We start from the raw sequence: 17,542 nt of genomic DNA on the forward strand, positions 1-17,542 counted from the left end.
TGTTCTTCTCTACTTTCTTTATTTTTTTTATAAAAATAAATATCTATTGAATTTGAATAGGAAGAAAGTGAGACCAACCAAAGTGCCAATTTCTTGGTTTGGGGATAGATAGAGTGATACCCATCACACTGTTCATATTTCTCATATTAATTAATAATAATAATGGCAGCGGCGGCGGCGGCAGTGACGGTGCTACTACCACCTAGGATTCCGACCACCACCAACGTTACCCGCTGTTCTGCTTTGCCTTCTCTGCCTCCACGTGTAACCAGCACCAGCACCACCTTGTTCTCACCTTCCCTCAACCACTTTTCAGGTTCGCTCTTCCTCTTTTTTCCTTGTTCGTCTCAAAACGTTGAATCTTTAGGAATATTGCGTTTTTCTAGTAAGTTGTTTTTAAAATTTGTGACAAAGAAAAAGAAAAAAGAAAAAAGCGGTCTTTCTTTTTACAATTGAGATGCATTTGCTTGTTCTCTCGTTTTCTATTTGGTATGCCATTCTCCTTGTTAGTCTTAATTTTGAAATCTTGTTTCTTCACAAAAAGGTGTAAAATTTGGTGGCTCCAAACAATTGGGTTGAAATTTTTTAATTGGATTGATTTGATTTACTAATGGGGTTAGACTTTAGTGAAGTGACGAACCACGTTCAAATTCCTTCTGGGTGATGCCGATGTTTAGTTTCCGACAGTCGAAGATTAGTTTTAGCAGGAAATGGAAGAGGAAAAAGGGTTTCATTTACATAAACTCTTGAAGTATGCTGCATTATTATTGTCATGTATAGTATGTTTGTATTTTTTACATTGTTATATTTTTAATTTTGGGCCTGTCAGCGCTATTAAGCTGTTGTCCAATTCTTTTATCTTGTCCTCTCCTGAAATAATTTATCTCACTTCCTCTTTTATGTGTTTTAATCTTTAATCTAGTTTGAAATTATTCCATGTTTTGATCATCCCTGTCCTAGGTGATGTTCATTATGTAACGGAAACACTTCTGCATTTTGAAATTGATGAGTAGTAAACATCTTGTATTGAGTGGTTACACTTTGCCAAATCAAAGTCTAATCAGAAAGTTAATTTAGTTTCTGCAATGTGAATGGGGCAATTCATGCCACCATCAATTAATACTTGTCCAAGACTTTACACTTGGTTACTTGGTTAAGCCTTCTGTGTTTGTAGTTTTAGCGACAGCTCCTCCCTAGCTTTAGGACTAGTAATTCTTCTGTTGCATATTCAATGTTCATGTTATTTCGTCACATCTCTTTTTTGTTCATTTATCTTATAATAATTCTAAGGTGATGTTTCTTTTCCTTTTTCAGTGTCCGGAAAATCTTTTCTGCTTCAGACCAGAGCTTCTTCAGAGGAATCATCCTCAGTAGATGCCAATGAGTTGTTCACAGATTTGAAGGAAAAGGCAAGAAGTTTACTACTTGGCTGATTTCAGCAATTTGGTTTTGTCCTGAACTTCCTTTTAACAAATCCACAAGCATGCGCTTTCTCCTCCTTGCCAACCCTTATTTTACACAATGTTTGGTACAAACTCATTTTTTAACCAAGTGGAAATAATATCCTCCGTTTATCATAATCAGTGGGATGCTGTTGAAAACAAGTCCACAGTGCTTATCTATGGTGGTGGGGCTTTAGTTGCTGTTTGGCTATCTTCCATTCTCGTGAGCGCAATCAACTCAGTTCCCTTGGTAAGCCTTCTCTCTTAATGAATATAATTCACTTTTACCTTATTGTTTCATCACTTCTGGTTATATATTTCTGAGTACATCATCCATATAAAACCTTGGTGAACCATTCTGGAATAATACCATTTATGTTTCAGCTTCCAAAGATCATGGAGTTGGTAGGTCTAGGATACACTGGATGGTTTGTCTACCGATACCTTCTGTTCAAGGTAAGTAACACACATCATGAATACTTCACTCTTTTAGATTTTACAATGTAAGATGTTTTGTTTTACCACGCCTTGAGGAATTTGGATTCTCTGTTGAGTTTTTGGTGCTGGTGTTGATACAGTTGTACGTTTTGTTTTCATTTTTTTTTTCCCTTTGAGTGCTATGATGATTTGGCATAGGGTAAATGAGCTACTGAATGAATTCAAAAGTGATTGAATGATAACTTTTTACCTCTGCAACAAGACATGTATTGTAAAATGTACATTTTACAAGTGATTATTTATGTGTATTTTCTATACAGTCTAGCAGGAAGGAGCTAGCTACAGACATTGAGGGACTGAAGAAGAAAATCACTGGAACTGAATAGAATGGTGTTAGCAAGTACCAAGTGAAGTTTATCTTCTGTGAGCACCATTTGTTTTTGTTTGCTCTTATCTGCTGTATAAGTATGTATCTCTTGAAGTAGAATAGAATTCCTCTCAACCTCTATTGCCCCTGTAATGAACCCATTTCATTGTCAAAATAATGTAGCAAATTTTATGTATATGGCTCTGAATGGAACCATTATCTTTCCACTTCTTTCCTGTGTAAGAAATTTAAGTGATATATGAGTATAGAAGGAGGAATTATATCATATATGGGACCAGTTGTTTCTGTGTCTAGATCATGATAGATTGAAGATCTACTACCATTTTAAAGCACATAATTTGCTAAAAGTAAAACTTTAAATCAATCATGTAGAAATTTTACAGCAAGCATAAAGTAAATGGGGCATTTACAAATTAATTTGGAAATTTCATTTGTTATTTTTAACTACTGTCCATACAAAAAATGTATATTCTTAATTTATTTTTTATTATCATCGTTTTTATAATTAATTATGAGAAATACTATTTTAGATTTTTTTTAACATGTGGATATATATATATATATATATATATGTTGTGTATGCATTAATTTCTTTTGTCAAAGGTAATTTTATTTGACACATGGTTTGAGGTGATGATGAATAGAATTATCTCTTTCATTCAAATGGTTTTTGTTAAAAAAAAAGTTAACTACAAACTAGTATTTCGTCTTTTACATTGCTTAGGACAAAGTTCATTTTTATACAATAAAAATATATCATAAGTAAATTTAACATATAAATTATATTATAATTAAAATTTATAATTCATAAACATATTTGTATAAAATAAATTATATTTTCAATTTACAATGGAGAATTTAAATTATGATATATATTATGTTATTTTATCTGTTGACAATTTCTTTTAAAAAATATTCAAATATATTTAGAAAGAGGGTATGATGAAATGATATACTTTAAGAAATTGTTTGCTAATTACAGGTAGTGTCTGAAATACACATGTAAATGAGAAAGAAAAAGGATAATATTAGAAAAAATATTTAGATTATGTATTCTGCTTTATAAAATAGAAGTTGACATTAGTGAGTATGTAATCTCTAACACGCAACATTAAATGCGAAATAATATATAATTTTTATTATTCCATGTAAAACAAAGAATGATGCAACGCGAGAAGAGATTTGTATACGTAAAATTCGCTATATTAGCCTTTTTAAAAAATCATTTTTGTATATATTAATTAGAACATTTTATTAAGAGTCTTTAAAACAACTCAAAATCCATATTCAAGGTTACTGACCAACTCATCTAAAACTTAGCTTAATTACAATTATAATATTAATTTTTTAATTTATTGTATGAATACTTCAAAAAATTGGTATTGATGGACAAAATTAATGTTAAAACCAATTAAACATAAAGCTTCGAATATTAAAGAGAAAGTTAATATGGCATTTTAGTTTTGTAATTTATTATACAATATGTGTTATATGAAAGATTTAATTCTTAATTATAGAACTTTAATTTTTATGTATGTTTTGCTAAATATACACTTAGTTTATTATTTTAAAAATAAAAATTTTAAAAGTTATATAGATTGCTTGTTTAGATTAGATCAAGTTAATAATTTTACAATTATATATAATAAATAAATTGGGTAATAAGGTGAATTAGAGTTGCTCAACTCTCTTGTATCATATTCGATTATTTTAATATCTAATTTTGGTATGAATAACAATTTGAAAAGAGAAAAAGAAAAAAGAAAGAAAGAAATAAGTAATTAAAATATGAGTAAAATGATGCAATAGGAAAAGTAAGTTGAAAGAGATAGTCTAACATCCAAATATATTTTTTCTTCCTATATGAACTTACCAAACACCCTATTATGACTAATAAAATTTCTTATTTTACCAAAATCCAAACAATCGTGCAAGTATTTTTAAATCTAAGTGTTTTGTATGTAATGCTTTCAATAAAATACTAAATATTTATAATTAATTAACCATACATACATACATACATACATATATATATATATATATATATATATATATATATATTACATATCAAAGTTTTTGAAAATATTTTTCTTTGTTTTCCTTTTAAATCACTTTTATTATTTTCCTTTAAAAATTGTTTCATGTACATAAAAAATGTACATTAACACTTAATACACACTTAGAAAGAGAACAGAAATATAAGTTTACAGATTATATGATATGATTAATTTTAATATGTTAAGAGAAACCTCTTTTACTTAAAGAATGGCATCTTAGTAATTAATTAACGTGTTTTTAACCAGACTACACTAATTACAGGTAGATGAATGAGAATAATACTAGTAATTTAAAACTCAAACTAATTTGTTACCTAAAATAGGCATTGGAGTTGCGTGGCTTCCGCCCCATGTGGTTGGCACAGATGTTCACCAACTCATTCTTTCCTTTTTATCTCTTTGACCAAAGCTCTCAATAGAATCGATGTGGGACCAAAAATATGTGCCTCAATAAATATCCTTCTTCTTCAACAATCCAATAATTAATAATGACAAATAGTTAATAACAAAACAACACCCTATTAGGCATCACCAACTCTGAAAGGTTCCATTCCCCTTTTCATTTGTTGACCAATGTCATCACAATACAACATTTTCACTCATATTTCATCGCCTCATTAATTTCTCTACACCCACATTCTTCCACATACACCTCTCATTTCTAGGCACAACAAACTCCAATAGATCTCCACATTCATATAACAAGAGTTGAATAATTCAGGCTTCTGTTCTTGTTCCACTTTGGAACCTAATCATTTTCATAACATGCTATAGATGTAACTTCTCAACCAAATCCATTAACTGTCTTGCATCACATCATCAAGAAACCTTGTACAAGTTTTCTTATGTGTTAAGAGAAGAAAACCAAGTGTTGTTGTAAACAGATTCTGATCTGTTATATTATATATATACTTGGTTAGGGAAGGATTCTGATTGTGAGTTACATTCAGTTATCTTTAATAAAACTAGAGGAAAAGAAAGTTTGTGGTGAGAAAACTCATCCTTCTTCCATTGATGAGTAGTGAAGTTACTACTGCATCATAAAAGCTTCAATGGGTTCAGTGCATGCATGGATTTCCTTGAAAATCATTCAAGAATTGAACATCAGAGACAAAAAAAGGCTACTGGGGTGACATTCATGGGGCTTCATGGATGGTGGCAAGTTACGTTGGTAATTGTGTGTTTGTTTTCATCATCTCTTGTTGAAGGTTTGAAGACTTATTCTGATCGTAAATCACTGGATTCCTTTCTTCGCATGCAAGCAAATGAAGAGATAAAAAATCCTAAAACAGGTGTTCTCTACAATGTTTCCCTTCCTTCCAACTTAACAGGTATGGAAGTTTCAGTCGTTAGATTGCGCAGTTTTTCTTTATGGTCAAGAGGAATGAACTACAGTTTCTTCAACCTTCCGCCACGGATTATGTCTCGGCCAAGCCAGAAAAGAATAACCATTTTGTACGAAAACTTAGGCAATTGTTCTTCTCATTACTACAATGTACCTAACCACACAATGGTGGCTCCAGTTTTTGGTATCATGGCTTACAGTTCTTCAGAATCAGCATTGGTGGATGAGAAGATTAACTTTACCATTCATGGTGATCCCATCAAAATTTGGTTTCCTCTTGCCGATGAACGTGGGAGAAATCACACTCCTCTTTGTGCTAAGTTTACTGATAATGGGTTGGTGAAATTCAAGAACATGACTAAGCCATATGTTTGTGAAGTACACAGACAAGGACATTACACTCTTGTAATTCCATCATTTCCTTTTCCAGATGAACTTCATACTCACAGTCATGGCAGGAGATTTACCACATGGTGGGTGTTGGGGTTTGCAATAGGTTTCATTGGGTTGGTTGTTTTGGGTTTGATCTTGTTAGCTTTGGTTATGGAGGTCAAGAAGAGAAAAATAAGAAAAATGGAGAAAAATTCAGCTGGGGAAGAGCTTTTTGACACATTTTGGATTGGAGAAACTAAATTACCATTAGCTTCATCGATTAGAACACAACCAATCCTTGAGAATTAAAATGTACATTAATATCACTTGTGATACTTTTATGCAAACAGATGAGTACATAAATGTTATCTTTTCAACTTTGGTCCTTATCAACAAAACAATTGTTCAGTCAACAACAACAAGAAACTATCCTATATTTATGTAGTTATTACAGCTGTTAATAGCACTTTTATTTCATGTTCTGTTTTCACGTCAAATTCTTTTTAGGAATATGTGAACAAAACGTTTGTATTCTCTTCTGCTGTCTATATTTGAACACGAAGTACCAGAGTTTGTGTAGCTTGATTTATGTCTTACACCCTTGAGTTTTTCTTAAATCAATGAAAGTGACAATCATTAAAACTCAAACCTTATGAAATTTTTATTGGAACTCAAATCCAAGCACTACAACACACTCATAGCAACCTTTCAAGGAAGATAAATCAACTCTATATGCTAATTATTTTCTGCATAACATGAAGCAGGGTAGTTCATATCAGATACCATATATAATAACCAAAGTCCAACATTTATATGATAACATGTTTTTCTTTTCTCCAAACAGTAATGCTACCAATAAGTACCATGTTTTTGTTTGAACTGCTACACACACAAGGGTGAAAGTAACAACACCCCATAAATCGAAACATTATTTAACAATTTGACAGCTGAGTATTTCAAAATAGTTAAATTGCTACATAAGAAAGACCTTTGGTTGCTAGCACTGGATCAAACAATAGGTTGTATATCACAATGTTCATGGAGAGGGAAAGGGGGGTCAAAAAGAGAACCATTTAGAATAGCATTTGCAACAATCTTGTTTGCTGCTTCTGTGAAATGGATTCCATCCCAACTCACGTATTCTCGGGGTTCAGCACAAGCACTTGCTAGCATATTACCACACAAAATTTTAGGGTTAAAGTTGTGGTCACCCCCTCCATATCCACAACATGTTTTGGTACCATACTTAAACCCTGTTCAAAGAAAACAAAATTGAACCAGAAACCAAAGTTGCATATGTTAAATCAGCATGTTTGGTGTATAATTGCAGCATATAAAACTTGGTAATGCTATTCAACCATTTGAAATCACCAGTTAGAAGAACTGCAGAGATAAACAAGTGAAGGGAATATGTTTGTACCATAAAGTGTGGGATGGTGAAAGAGCTCCGACAAAGCAGAGTAAGTGTCTACATGAATGAGGGAAACATCTGGTAAACTTTGTCTGGTTTGGCTCACTGTGTCCTTCAACAATTTGTTGTAATAATTTACAACATTCTGGTAAGAAGCGATGCATCCAAACTCATCAAAATCAGAAGTAGCATGAGGAAGCTGTACCAAATATCCTGGATAACATCCCACAGGACCAAGATTGAATACCATAATTGTGCGTGCCCCTTGTGCATAAAGCTCCTAAAAACACAAACTTTATGAGTACAAAAAATTCATACAAATAATGTTACAGAAAACAGAGAGTGTATACTGTAAAGTATTGATAAGATGAAAGAAAATGAAAGAGAAATTAAGGTAAAGAATGTTTTATGAATTTATTATGTGTATATATATATATACACAGTAGCAATCTCTTCCAAAACAAATTCAATTTTGAAAGTTTTCTCAATCAACTGATATTATGCTATAGAACCCATAAATTAAAGTAAAACCAATAATATTCTATTATATAACTTGTTCCAACAAAAGAGAAAAAATAAATAGTTTTAGGTTTACTATGTTTTTAAGTCCTTAAAATTGAGGAGTACATAATTTTAGGTTTGATTATTTTTTAATTCTTAAAGAAAAAAATAAAACATGATTTTGGTCCTTCAAATTTAAAAATATTTTATTTTAGTTTTTAAACTTAAAAAAAATGTGATTTTAATGTTGTATATTAAATTTGAGAGGCTAAAATAGTTTTCAAAAAATCCTTCCAATTCTTTAAATTTAATATTTTGAGATTAAAACAATATTTTAATAAACATAAGAGATTACTTTTTCTTCTTCTTTTTTTAATTTGAAAACCTAAACTATGTTCACTGTAAATTTTGAACTATCAACAAGATAATTAAGTCCTAGTTGTGTTATATATAAGACTCTCTTTTACATTAAATTCCTTTATATTTAAACAAATGAGATGATTTTGAGCCAAGTAAGAAGAAAAGATTTTATAAGAAATTTAATAAAGTTTCTACAGCTTAAGAGAACTTACCATATTTTTTTTTCTTTATCTACAGGGAGGAGTAGAATTATTTATAAAAACTTTTCTTATAGAACTAATCATATGAAAAAGGTTATTTTGATACTGGTCAAAAGATATATAAGCTTTTCAAAAAGTCATTTAACTTTTTTAAATGGTCACATAATTTAAATGTTATTACATCATGCATAATTATATGACACATAATAGTCCAAATTTCTTGCACAACTGGCCCTGAGATGCTTTATTAAAACAGTGTGACATATATATAATTTGCCAACAAGGTTGAATGAACATAAGATAAAAATCTTCTGAAAGATTACTATATAAAATGCATGAAGAATATACTCAAACCTTGACAGCATCATTAATTTGTGAAAGAATTTGAGGAAAGGTTTCCATGAGTCCATTAATACTACCAGTGGCTGCTATTTTGGAAGTGAGATCATTTTGGCCAATGTATAACATGTAAATGGCCTTTTTGAATATATCTGGTGAAGGAATACCAGATGATGGTATAGTTCCTGTATGGTGCATGCATGGAAAGAAAGATTCATGGGTGAGTGTACCATTATTAGATTAAGTAAATGTAAATCTGTAGTAACATTTTTCTGTGTACCTGTTTGATGAAATTCATCAACTCTGGCTTTGAATTGTCTCATTTGGCTGAGTTGAATGGAAAGGGAAAATGGACTGAGTCCACTATGAAAGAAGGAAGTAATGGGAGGAATCACAGTGGAAGCTGAAGATGCAAAGTTAGCTCCATGGCTATAGTCTGATCCAATTGACTCAAGATATGGACTCAAAAATGGAAGCCCTAGACCCTGAGCTGCACGTTCAAAATCAAATATTTTTCAACAGAATACGTTAAAATATATCAGAAAGTTATAATATTATTATAACAATAGATGTGATTACCAAGAAAATCAAGAACGAGCCTTCCATCAGAAGCACGACCAACTGGTTTTTTGAAAAAGGTCATTCCATAGGGATCAGGCTGTGCAGGAAAGGCTGCATGAAACCCACCAGTATCCGAATTTGAATCCCCAAAATTGAAGATTGCCTTAAAATCACAGTCACCATAACTTGAATCAACCAAAGAAAATGCCACCATGCAAACTACCAAGAATTTTGAAAATGTGCATGAACTGTTGGACACCTTAAGGGTACCCATTTTGCTTATTTTTTTTCCCTTTGATAAAAGCTCTTCCAGAGGCTAATCTTGATAAAGGTAACAAACGGAGACCCATATTATAGGAACTGCATGCTTCTCAAGATAAAGCCAAACACTGAATAGGTTATTTTAGAACAGTGACTGGTTAACAAACCTATGGAAGATGAACTTACCTACAATGCATATAAAAGGCTAAAAGCTTCCAACATATAAATTCATATGATTCTAGAAAGAACTCAATTTCTTACTATGAGCTCTAAAGTTGTCACAAAATCTAATTCTGCTAAAAGGAGCTAAGGATAAGGACATTTATAAAACTATAGGATTATAGGGTGGCTTCCTTTCTATATATTCGAAGCTAAATCATTCAATTAAGTAAACTAATGTTAACTAATTAACAAACACACTAAATGCTTTATAATTTAAAATAGGTTATTTCCTATTCATATGTTATTGCATGCATGTAGCAACACTTCAACCTACTTCTCTATTGGGAAAGTTATTGTTATTTACCAATTCAACCAAACACATAAATATAAATTGACATTTTATTAAATGAAATCTTGATTCTAGCTTTATTATTGTTTTTTATGTTTCATTTGAGTTTAGAGTTTTGGATTTCACTTAACATACTTGTTTACTGAATAACTTCTCATTGAGCATTTTATGATTTTATATATAAATTTTGATAATGATCAATATTCATTCACTTGTTTGAAAAAAAAAAGCGATATTATAAAATATTAAGTCTACAACAAGAAAACCCTAAGAAGATTATAGAAATTTATCTATAATTATTATTATTATTATAATTATAGATAAATTAGTCAATTGAATAAGAATCTTCTTTTATATTAATCCTTTTTGGAGTATTATATATCAATATTGTACATTACAATTACAGCATGAGACGGTTTGATTTGCAGAAATGTAATGTAATATATGCTTTGCCTAATCATATAATTAGGATATAATCAAAAGGGGTGCAATTAAACACATTAAAAATGATCTAGTCAAGAGATGAAACGTAGAACACTTGGTTAGAGTGTTTTTACATTTGTTACTTGGTGAAAATATCTACATCATTTGTTTTGACGTAATTTAATTTATATGTGGAGTGATGATATGATACGTTTGTTTGGTGGAAGTAGAAGTTGACAAAAGTAGTTTCATCTACTTACTACCATGAATAGATGGGCCGACTAAGCCCAATGGAAAAACTCCATCAGTGAGACTTTCTTCTTCTGAGGAAAACTCAGTTCGTCCATTTCATATAATTTAATTTAATAAAAATAATATTTAAATTTTTTCTTTTATTTAAGAAAATAATTTATTTCGATTTGCAAAGTTAACGTTGTTGAAAAGTTTTTAACCGTTTTATTTAAATTTTTTTCATTAGATTTAGGGGTTTAAAATGATATACAAATTTATTTTAAAATATTATTATTTAATACGTTATTTTTAGTTCTCTTAGAAATAGTATTATTAATTACTTAAATCTATTCATGAAATATAAAAATAAATCATCATAGATGTAATGGGCCAATCTTAAATATTGACGAAAAGGTTCAATTACAGATTTTAATTCACCTTTTTCACTGTAAAAGTAAAGTACATATCAGTTTTAATTTAAAACTAAAAAAATCAGTTTTATATATAAGGGACTAAAAGGTTATTTTTAAAATTTGAGAGATTAAAATATGGTTCTTAAAATTCCGGGGAATCAAATAAAAGTGTACTTAATTTAAGGTTTTAAAAAGATATTATAGAAAAATAAAAATAAACTTTCACATTATTATTTTAGTTACATGTGTTATTGTTAACATGAATCTCATCAGTTCCATCACTACAAGCAAATGAAACATTGTTAGTATAAAGGATGCAAAGAATATTTCTAAAAATTAAAAAATAAAAAATAAAAAATTGAAACATTAAAAGAAAAAGTGGTACTACTAATCCTAATAATAAATCATACTATCTATATAACGTGTGATCTAACTTTATCAACAAACTGGACTTTCAGTTTTTAGTAAGTATTTGTATTAAATACAAGAGAATAAATTTATGTTTATTACAATGTACTTTATTAATGTAAAATCTTTTTAATGAAATTTTATTACATTTTTTCGCTCTTCTCTTTCTAAGATTCTTATGATATTTTTTTGGTAAAAAAAATGACAAAAACATTTACTTTGATTTATTTTCCTTAAAATAATGCTTGATCAGTAAAAATAACGTTATTCTAATAGTTCATACACTATCTCCATTGAATAAAAAAAACGAACTCCAATAACTATCACAAATCAAGTGAAAAACATCCACCTTATTATTTAAAAAAAAAATGCCACCTAGGCTTAACCTTAATTCTTGTTTTACTAATAGCGTGAGTTAACTGACCAAAACCTGATTTTAAAAAAATGAAAAAAAAGAGAGTCAAATTTAATTTAGTGAGTTTGTCAAGGTCAATCGTAAAATCAGCCTTAAATTTAGGTACACTGATTTTGATAAATTTATTTTAAAATCGTTACCCATTATTCAAATTAATATGTGAAATTACTTATCTGTTGAAGGGGTCAAAATAAGAGTCATGTTTATATAGTAATTGACATTAAATGGGATGATAGAGTAACAATAATGCTATGCTACACTATGCCACCACATTCATTATCTGGAAATGTGAACATGGAAAAGAAGGCTAAAATAGTCCAAACAAAAATGGTTGGGCCCCACCGTATGTATTGAAATTGCATGTGAATGCGGGGACACGTCATTTTGTCGGTAGCGAGAAAGAAGGCATTGGAAGAGAAAAGCAGAACACGTCATAACGCAAATCCACCGCAAAAATCGCATCTCCAAAAAGAATCAACGGTCAGCGTTTCTATCTGACGTGTTCCCTTTAATGCACGCGTCACACCCCACTAGGCCCACTCACATGCAACGCAGCCATCATTTCTGGTTTCATATTATTAAAATTAAAATATCATTTCAATTTCTCACTTTTTTTAATTCTTAATTTCTCATTCCAAAATAAAATATCTAGTTTATAGAATTAATTGTTCTAACTTTATCAAAACCATCTATTTTAAAAAATGGAAAGCCAAATGTCTTTGTTTAAAATGAAATTATAATTATTATTATAATATTGTCTAAATAAATAGAGAAACTACATTTCAGATTTACTTAATTCAAATAACTTCTTCTATGTTTTAGTTTTATTTAATTCTAATGAGTTCTCTTGCTTCCAACCAATGACTACACTATTACATGATCATTGCCTTAGGGGTGAAAGTTAAGGTAGAGAAACACCATTTTAATGACAATATTTTCTTGAGTTTATCTCTAATTATGAATAATGGGATTGTTTTTACAACTGCTTTTATACATTTTTTTTTTACCTTTTTTTTTATGTTTCATATCCTTATTATAAATTTACTTTTTATGTCTTAATAATTATTTTTATTATAATATAATAGTTATATTATAAAATTAATTACACTAATTAATGAGTTTTAATTATCATGAGAAAATATATGAAGAGGTAGGCACGATGACGGATGAATTTCCAGTGGTATATATACAACAATTATATAGAAGTTAACAAAAAAAAGTTAAAATATTTATCACTCTAATCTCATACAATATTATGGAATTTTTCATTGAAGGAAATTCTTCTAAATTTTTTTTAATAAAATGTATATTCATTATATTTTAAGCTAAACCTCATTTTATATAAGAATTTTACATTTTTAAGAAATTTAAATACATTAAAGTACGTAATGTTAACTAAATGTTTGATTGACATACAATATAATCTTCAGTTTCTTCTAGTTTTATTAAGTAACCTTAAGTAGGACTTTGACCATAATATAATCAATCGATAGATCAAATATGTATTCTTATAAGTAAAAGGAGTTCATATAAATATTAGTTGTGGTTGAAAGGTTTTAAATAGATTAAAAAGTGTGATTTCAATTTTTTGATTTGTAATGACATTGTTGAAGGAATACTAGAAGACTATTTAGGAATTTTTATGAGCTTAAATAATACTTAAGATATTAGTTACAAGTAATTACAAGTCTAAATAATACTTAATGATACTTAATGAGTTAGTTAGGTAGTTATGAGAGCCCAAAGAATATTCATCTTATTCATCAAAATTTTAATTTATTTAGTGAAACTTAATTAATTGATTTAAAATTAAATGTAGTTTGCATAGTTAAATAAACCAATGTAATTCGCACATTGTTTATATTTATTCTTATAAGATCCAATTCATCTTATATTTAAACTCTCATGATGTTACTGATATGTTCACTTTATATTACCTTTAATAAATCTTGACCTATATTAGAAACTCAAATACACTATAATAATTATGATTATAGCGTTATTTAGTCATAGTGTGGTTAATAACATGATTAATAATTTTGAGTCAATTTGGATTGATTGAGAGTATTTAGACCAAATAATGTTATTGATATACTTTTGTATCTATACAAAAATAATACATGTGATAGAACATGATTTTGATAATTTCATAATGTACTGTCCACCTAAATTCAAGTAGGTTTGTCCTACGAAGAATTTGGAATGACTATGAAAAAAAATTTCAGTTTTTTACCAAGTTGTTATCAATTCCATATGATATATTAACCCTTTATTTCTTTACATTCACAAACTTCATACATTATATACCAACACATAAACAAACAATTTATACATATTTCAATGCAAATATAAATTTTATGTTTCTACTACATAGAATTCAAAACAATTGGTAATTAAATTTTCCGAAGTGCTTAAAATAACCTAAAACTCAATTGTAAAACATAAAACATACATAACTAAATAACATCTAGCTTCCATTACTTTGAATTCTTTATTTTTTTTTAGAAAATTATTTAAAGGGCATGCAAATAGAAAAATCATAATTTATTCCCATAAAATATGATTAAAAAATCAAATTAATTACTAAATATGAAGACTAACAAAACTAAATCTATTCTGTCTAAATCTTATCTGTAATTAAGAAAAATTATACACGCAAGCTTCACTAGAAAAAAAGAATTGGAACATGAGGTAAAAGAAAACTTATTTAAAGCAAAAGTTTGATTAAATTAGATTGTTTTAAATTTTGTCGTCACATAAATTGGAACTTCTGATTAAAAAATTGAAAAAAAAGTCTCAAGAGTTTAAAAATAATGTGAAAGAACAAAATTTAAAATTGTGACTAGATTTTGTACAAAAACTAACTTGAAGATTAAAATTTCAATTTAACATTAAATATAAAGTAAAATTTCTACTTTTATTTTATTTTTTAAATAATCTCTCTATAATAAATAAATAAATAACTGGATGTTTCATTACAAAAAATTAAATCTTATACAACTAAGAAAAATATATATCCTATTATAAAGTGTGTTAAAAAAAATCAATATAAGCAAGTTCTCATTATTTATTCCGAACTAAAAACAAAATAACCTTATTTATACTTTCATTTTCACCTTCCTGGCACAAACATACGAAGATCAAAATTACTCTAATTTTTTTACAACGTGACAAAATAAGATTAAAGTTTATTGAAAAGTACTTTACTAATTATTTACTTTTCTTGCTGTATGTTTTACAATTAAAATGTAAAGATTCGAGAGAAAGGAGTAAACTTATTTTGATATATTGATATTGGTGGGGTAGAAGCAGATTTGGTGTGAAAAGAAGGTTTACGAAGAAAAAACGCGTTGAGTTGGGTACGCAACAAACAGCTTCTATCGTATCAATCATTCATTCACAACGCACTTAGACACACGTCACCACTCACCACTCTCTTTTCGACAGGACCACATTCACCGACATCACCTAGGACGGGCCCACTTATATATAAATAATTTAACAATTTTACTTTTTATTTTTAAATTTCCTCAAATTAGTTAAAATAAAATTTAATTTTACATTAAGTATCAATAATAACACAAAAAATCAGCATGTTTAAGTAACCAAAATTGTGTTTAACTCTGCTACTTCTTTACCAAATCAAACTTCACCATTATTCCATTCCTTTGACAATTTTCAAAATAAAGTATTAATAATGTTTATGAAAAAAAAATTCGAAAGTATATTAATTAAATATGCACATAGTTTTAATCCGTTCAGGTATATTTTATTTGCGTATATTATATCGCAAAGTAGAAATTCAAGAGGCATTAATACATCCGTAATAAATGGAAAAGAAAATTGCAACAAAGGATGAGAAAATAGATTAAAAAATCCACAAATAAAAGAAAATGTAAAATAATCTAACAAATTGTCTGAAAATTCGTAGAAAAAATCAGTATAAATATATTTTTCTCTTGCAAATTTTATCATTGCATTTTTACTATTTAATCTATCTATGTTAGAGTTTTATAATCGTTGGAATATTGTGTGTTATATTATAACTTGTATATTGGTTATTAGTGTTTAGGCGAATTGAATATAAAGTGATATAGTTTAGTATCAATAGAAAATCAATATAGACTTGAAAAATAGAAATTAATTTGATCCGTTAAAATATAAAAAATGAATAAACATATTATATAATTATGGTTTTTCATACCAAATAAAAAATGTATCCCACCCTTCCTATAAAAAACATCAAATCCCATAAGAGAAATGTGGTTGTGTTAAAAAAAAACCTTATTGGTATGATTGTCCACGTCAATGATAATTCATTCATAGGAAGTCAAGATTGTACTGTGAATGTGAATATATGATATTAATGTTTATTTAAAACAATTCAACAAGGATGCATTTCAAAGTTTGGATGAAGAATAATGGGGAGAATAAGAAAGTGTAACAAATCTAGAACAAATATAATACAGCTTAACTGCTATAAAAAAAACATGTCCAAGTTCCAAGTATATATATATACACACTATGAAATATAAAATTCTCTAAAATAAAAACAAAATTTGAAACATATATCCTCTCATCAATTATTATTTATGACCATGAATATTTTAACTATTATCTTCTCCCATATTTAAAACATGGTCATTATTCAAAGATAACACATTAAAAAAACCAGATTTACAATTTTATTATTATTAAGGAAAATTTTATTACTCATTTAATAATATTATCATACTTATTTACTAAAAGCATCATACAACAAATAACACACTATTATAGATGAATTTTGAAATATTGTGATTTATATATTATACAAACATTTATAATACACTATTGTATACTTAATCATTCAATTTGATTTTCAATTTATTCTACTACAAAATCTTTATTAGTGTAGTTTCTTACACACTCATAGTTATCATAGTTATCAGGGTCTCTTCTACTTTATGAAAAAAATTCTTCATTCACTTTTCATCACTTAAAAATTACAATGAATAAAACTAGACATTAATAAATAATCTTAATAAATAATTTGATAGTGAATGAAATAATATATATAATAAACAAATCTTATTAAAATAAAATTTAATTCAAATATTAAAAAGTAGAATTTAAATCTAACTCAATCTCTAAAAAAACTAATTTATAAAATAATATTTATAAATATATATATATATATATATATATATATTAAAATGGTATTATTTATAGACTTCCACATAATCATCAATAAAAAAGTTTGGATATAAAATTCAATAACATCAACAAAAATTCAATATAATAATATAGACTTTAATAACATCAACAATTTTGTTAATAAAATTCAACAAAAGTTTGCAAGATATATTCGAAATAATATATATATATATATATATATATATATATATATATATTAATATTTTAATTTAAAGTTAAGAAATACAACTTTTGAACATTATAATTTTTCTTTGCTTAAATTCATTCTGC

General features: G+C 28.0%; 3 protein-coding genes across 3 annotated transcripts; 2 read left to right on the top strand and 1 right to left on the bottom strand.

The window, feature by feature from the left end:
• The first annotated feature begins 49 nt into the window (after positions 1–49).
• On the top strand, positions 50–2,533 carry LOC124840122 (CURVATURE THYLAKOID 1A-like protein). Its single transcript, XM_047316122.2, has 5 exons — positions 50–316; positions 1,315–1,409; positions 1,585–1,692; positions 1,827–1,898; positions 2,201–2,533. Exons 1-5 carry the CDS (start codon positions 163–165, stop codon positions 2,264–2,266), a joined length of 495 nt encoding a protein of 164 aa, XP_047172078.1. The 5' UTR covers positions 50–162; the 3' UTR covers positions 2,267–2,533.
• Positions 2,534–4,653: 2,120 nt separating this feature from the next.
• LOC124840123 (uncharacterized) lies at positions 4,654–6,579 on the top strand. Its single transcript, XM_047316123.2, has one exon. It carries the CDS (start codon positions 5,395–5,397, stop codon positions 6,349–6,351), a length of 957 nt encoding a protein of 318 aa, XP_047172079.1. The 5' UTR covers positions 4,654–5,394; the 3' UTR covers positions 6,352–6,579.
• Positions 6,580–6,831: 252 nt separating this feature from the next.
• Positions 6,832–9,726, bottom strand: LOC124840121 (GDSL esterase/lipase At4g01130-like). The gene is made up of 5 exons (XM_047316121.2): positions 9,433–9,726; positions 9,134–9,343; positions 8,869–9,038; positions 7,463–7,733; positions 6,832–7,295 (listed from the first exon to the last, which is right to left on the bottom strand). Exons 1-5 carry the CDS (start codon positions 9,686–9,688, stop codon positions 7,051–7,053), a joined length of 1,152 nt encoding a protein of 383 aa, XP_047172077.1. The 5' UTR covers positions 9,689–9,726; the 3' UTR covers positions 6,832–7,050.
• Positions 9,727–17,542: the final 7,816 nt, after the last annotated feature.

This window comes from Vigna umbellata, chromosome 11, assembly GCF_029865625.1.
Source record: "Vigna umbellata cultivar VRB3 chromosome 11, Vumbellata_1.0, whole genome shotgun sequence".
Taxonomy (NCBI): domain Eukaryota; kingdom Viridiplantae; phylum Streptophyta; class Magnoliopsida; order Fabales; family Fabaceae; genus Vigna; species Vigna umbellata.

Excerpts from the sequence above, each read along its gene's own strand:
- LOC124840121 (XM_047316121.2), bottom strand. The coding sequence starts at position 9,688 with ATGGGTACCCTTAAGGTGTCCAACAGTTCATGCACATTTTCAAAATTC. Across the intron at positions 9,344-9,432 it reads GCTCGTTCTTGATTTTCTTG|CTCAGGGTCTAGGGCTTCCA; the intron begins GTAATCACATCT and ends TTGAACGTGCAG. Across the intron at positions 9,039-9,133 it reads TGATGAATTTCATCAAACAG|GAACTATACCATCATCTGGT; the intron begins GTACACAGAAAA and ends TGCACCATACAG.
- LOC124840123 (XM_047316123.2), top strand. The coding sequence starts at position 5,395 with ATGGATTTCCTTGAAAATCATTCAAGAATTGAACATCAGAGACAAAAA.
- LOC124840122 (XM_047316122.2), top strand. The coding sequence starts at position 163 with ATGGCAGCGGCGGCGGCGGCAGTGACGGTGCTACTACCACCTAGGATT. Across the intron at positions 317-1,314 it reads TTCCCTCAACCACTTTTCAG|TGTCCGGAAAATCTTTTCTG; the intron begins GTTCGCTCTTCC and ends TTCCTTTTTCAG. Across the intron at positions 1,410-1,584 it reads TCACAGATTTGAAGGAAAAG|TGGGATGCTGTTGAAAACAA; the intron begins GCAAGAAGTTTA and ends TATCATAATCAG.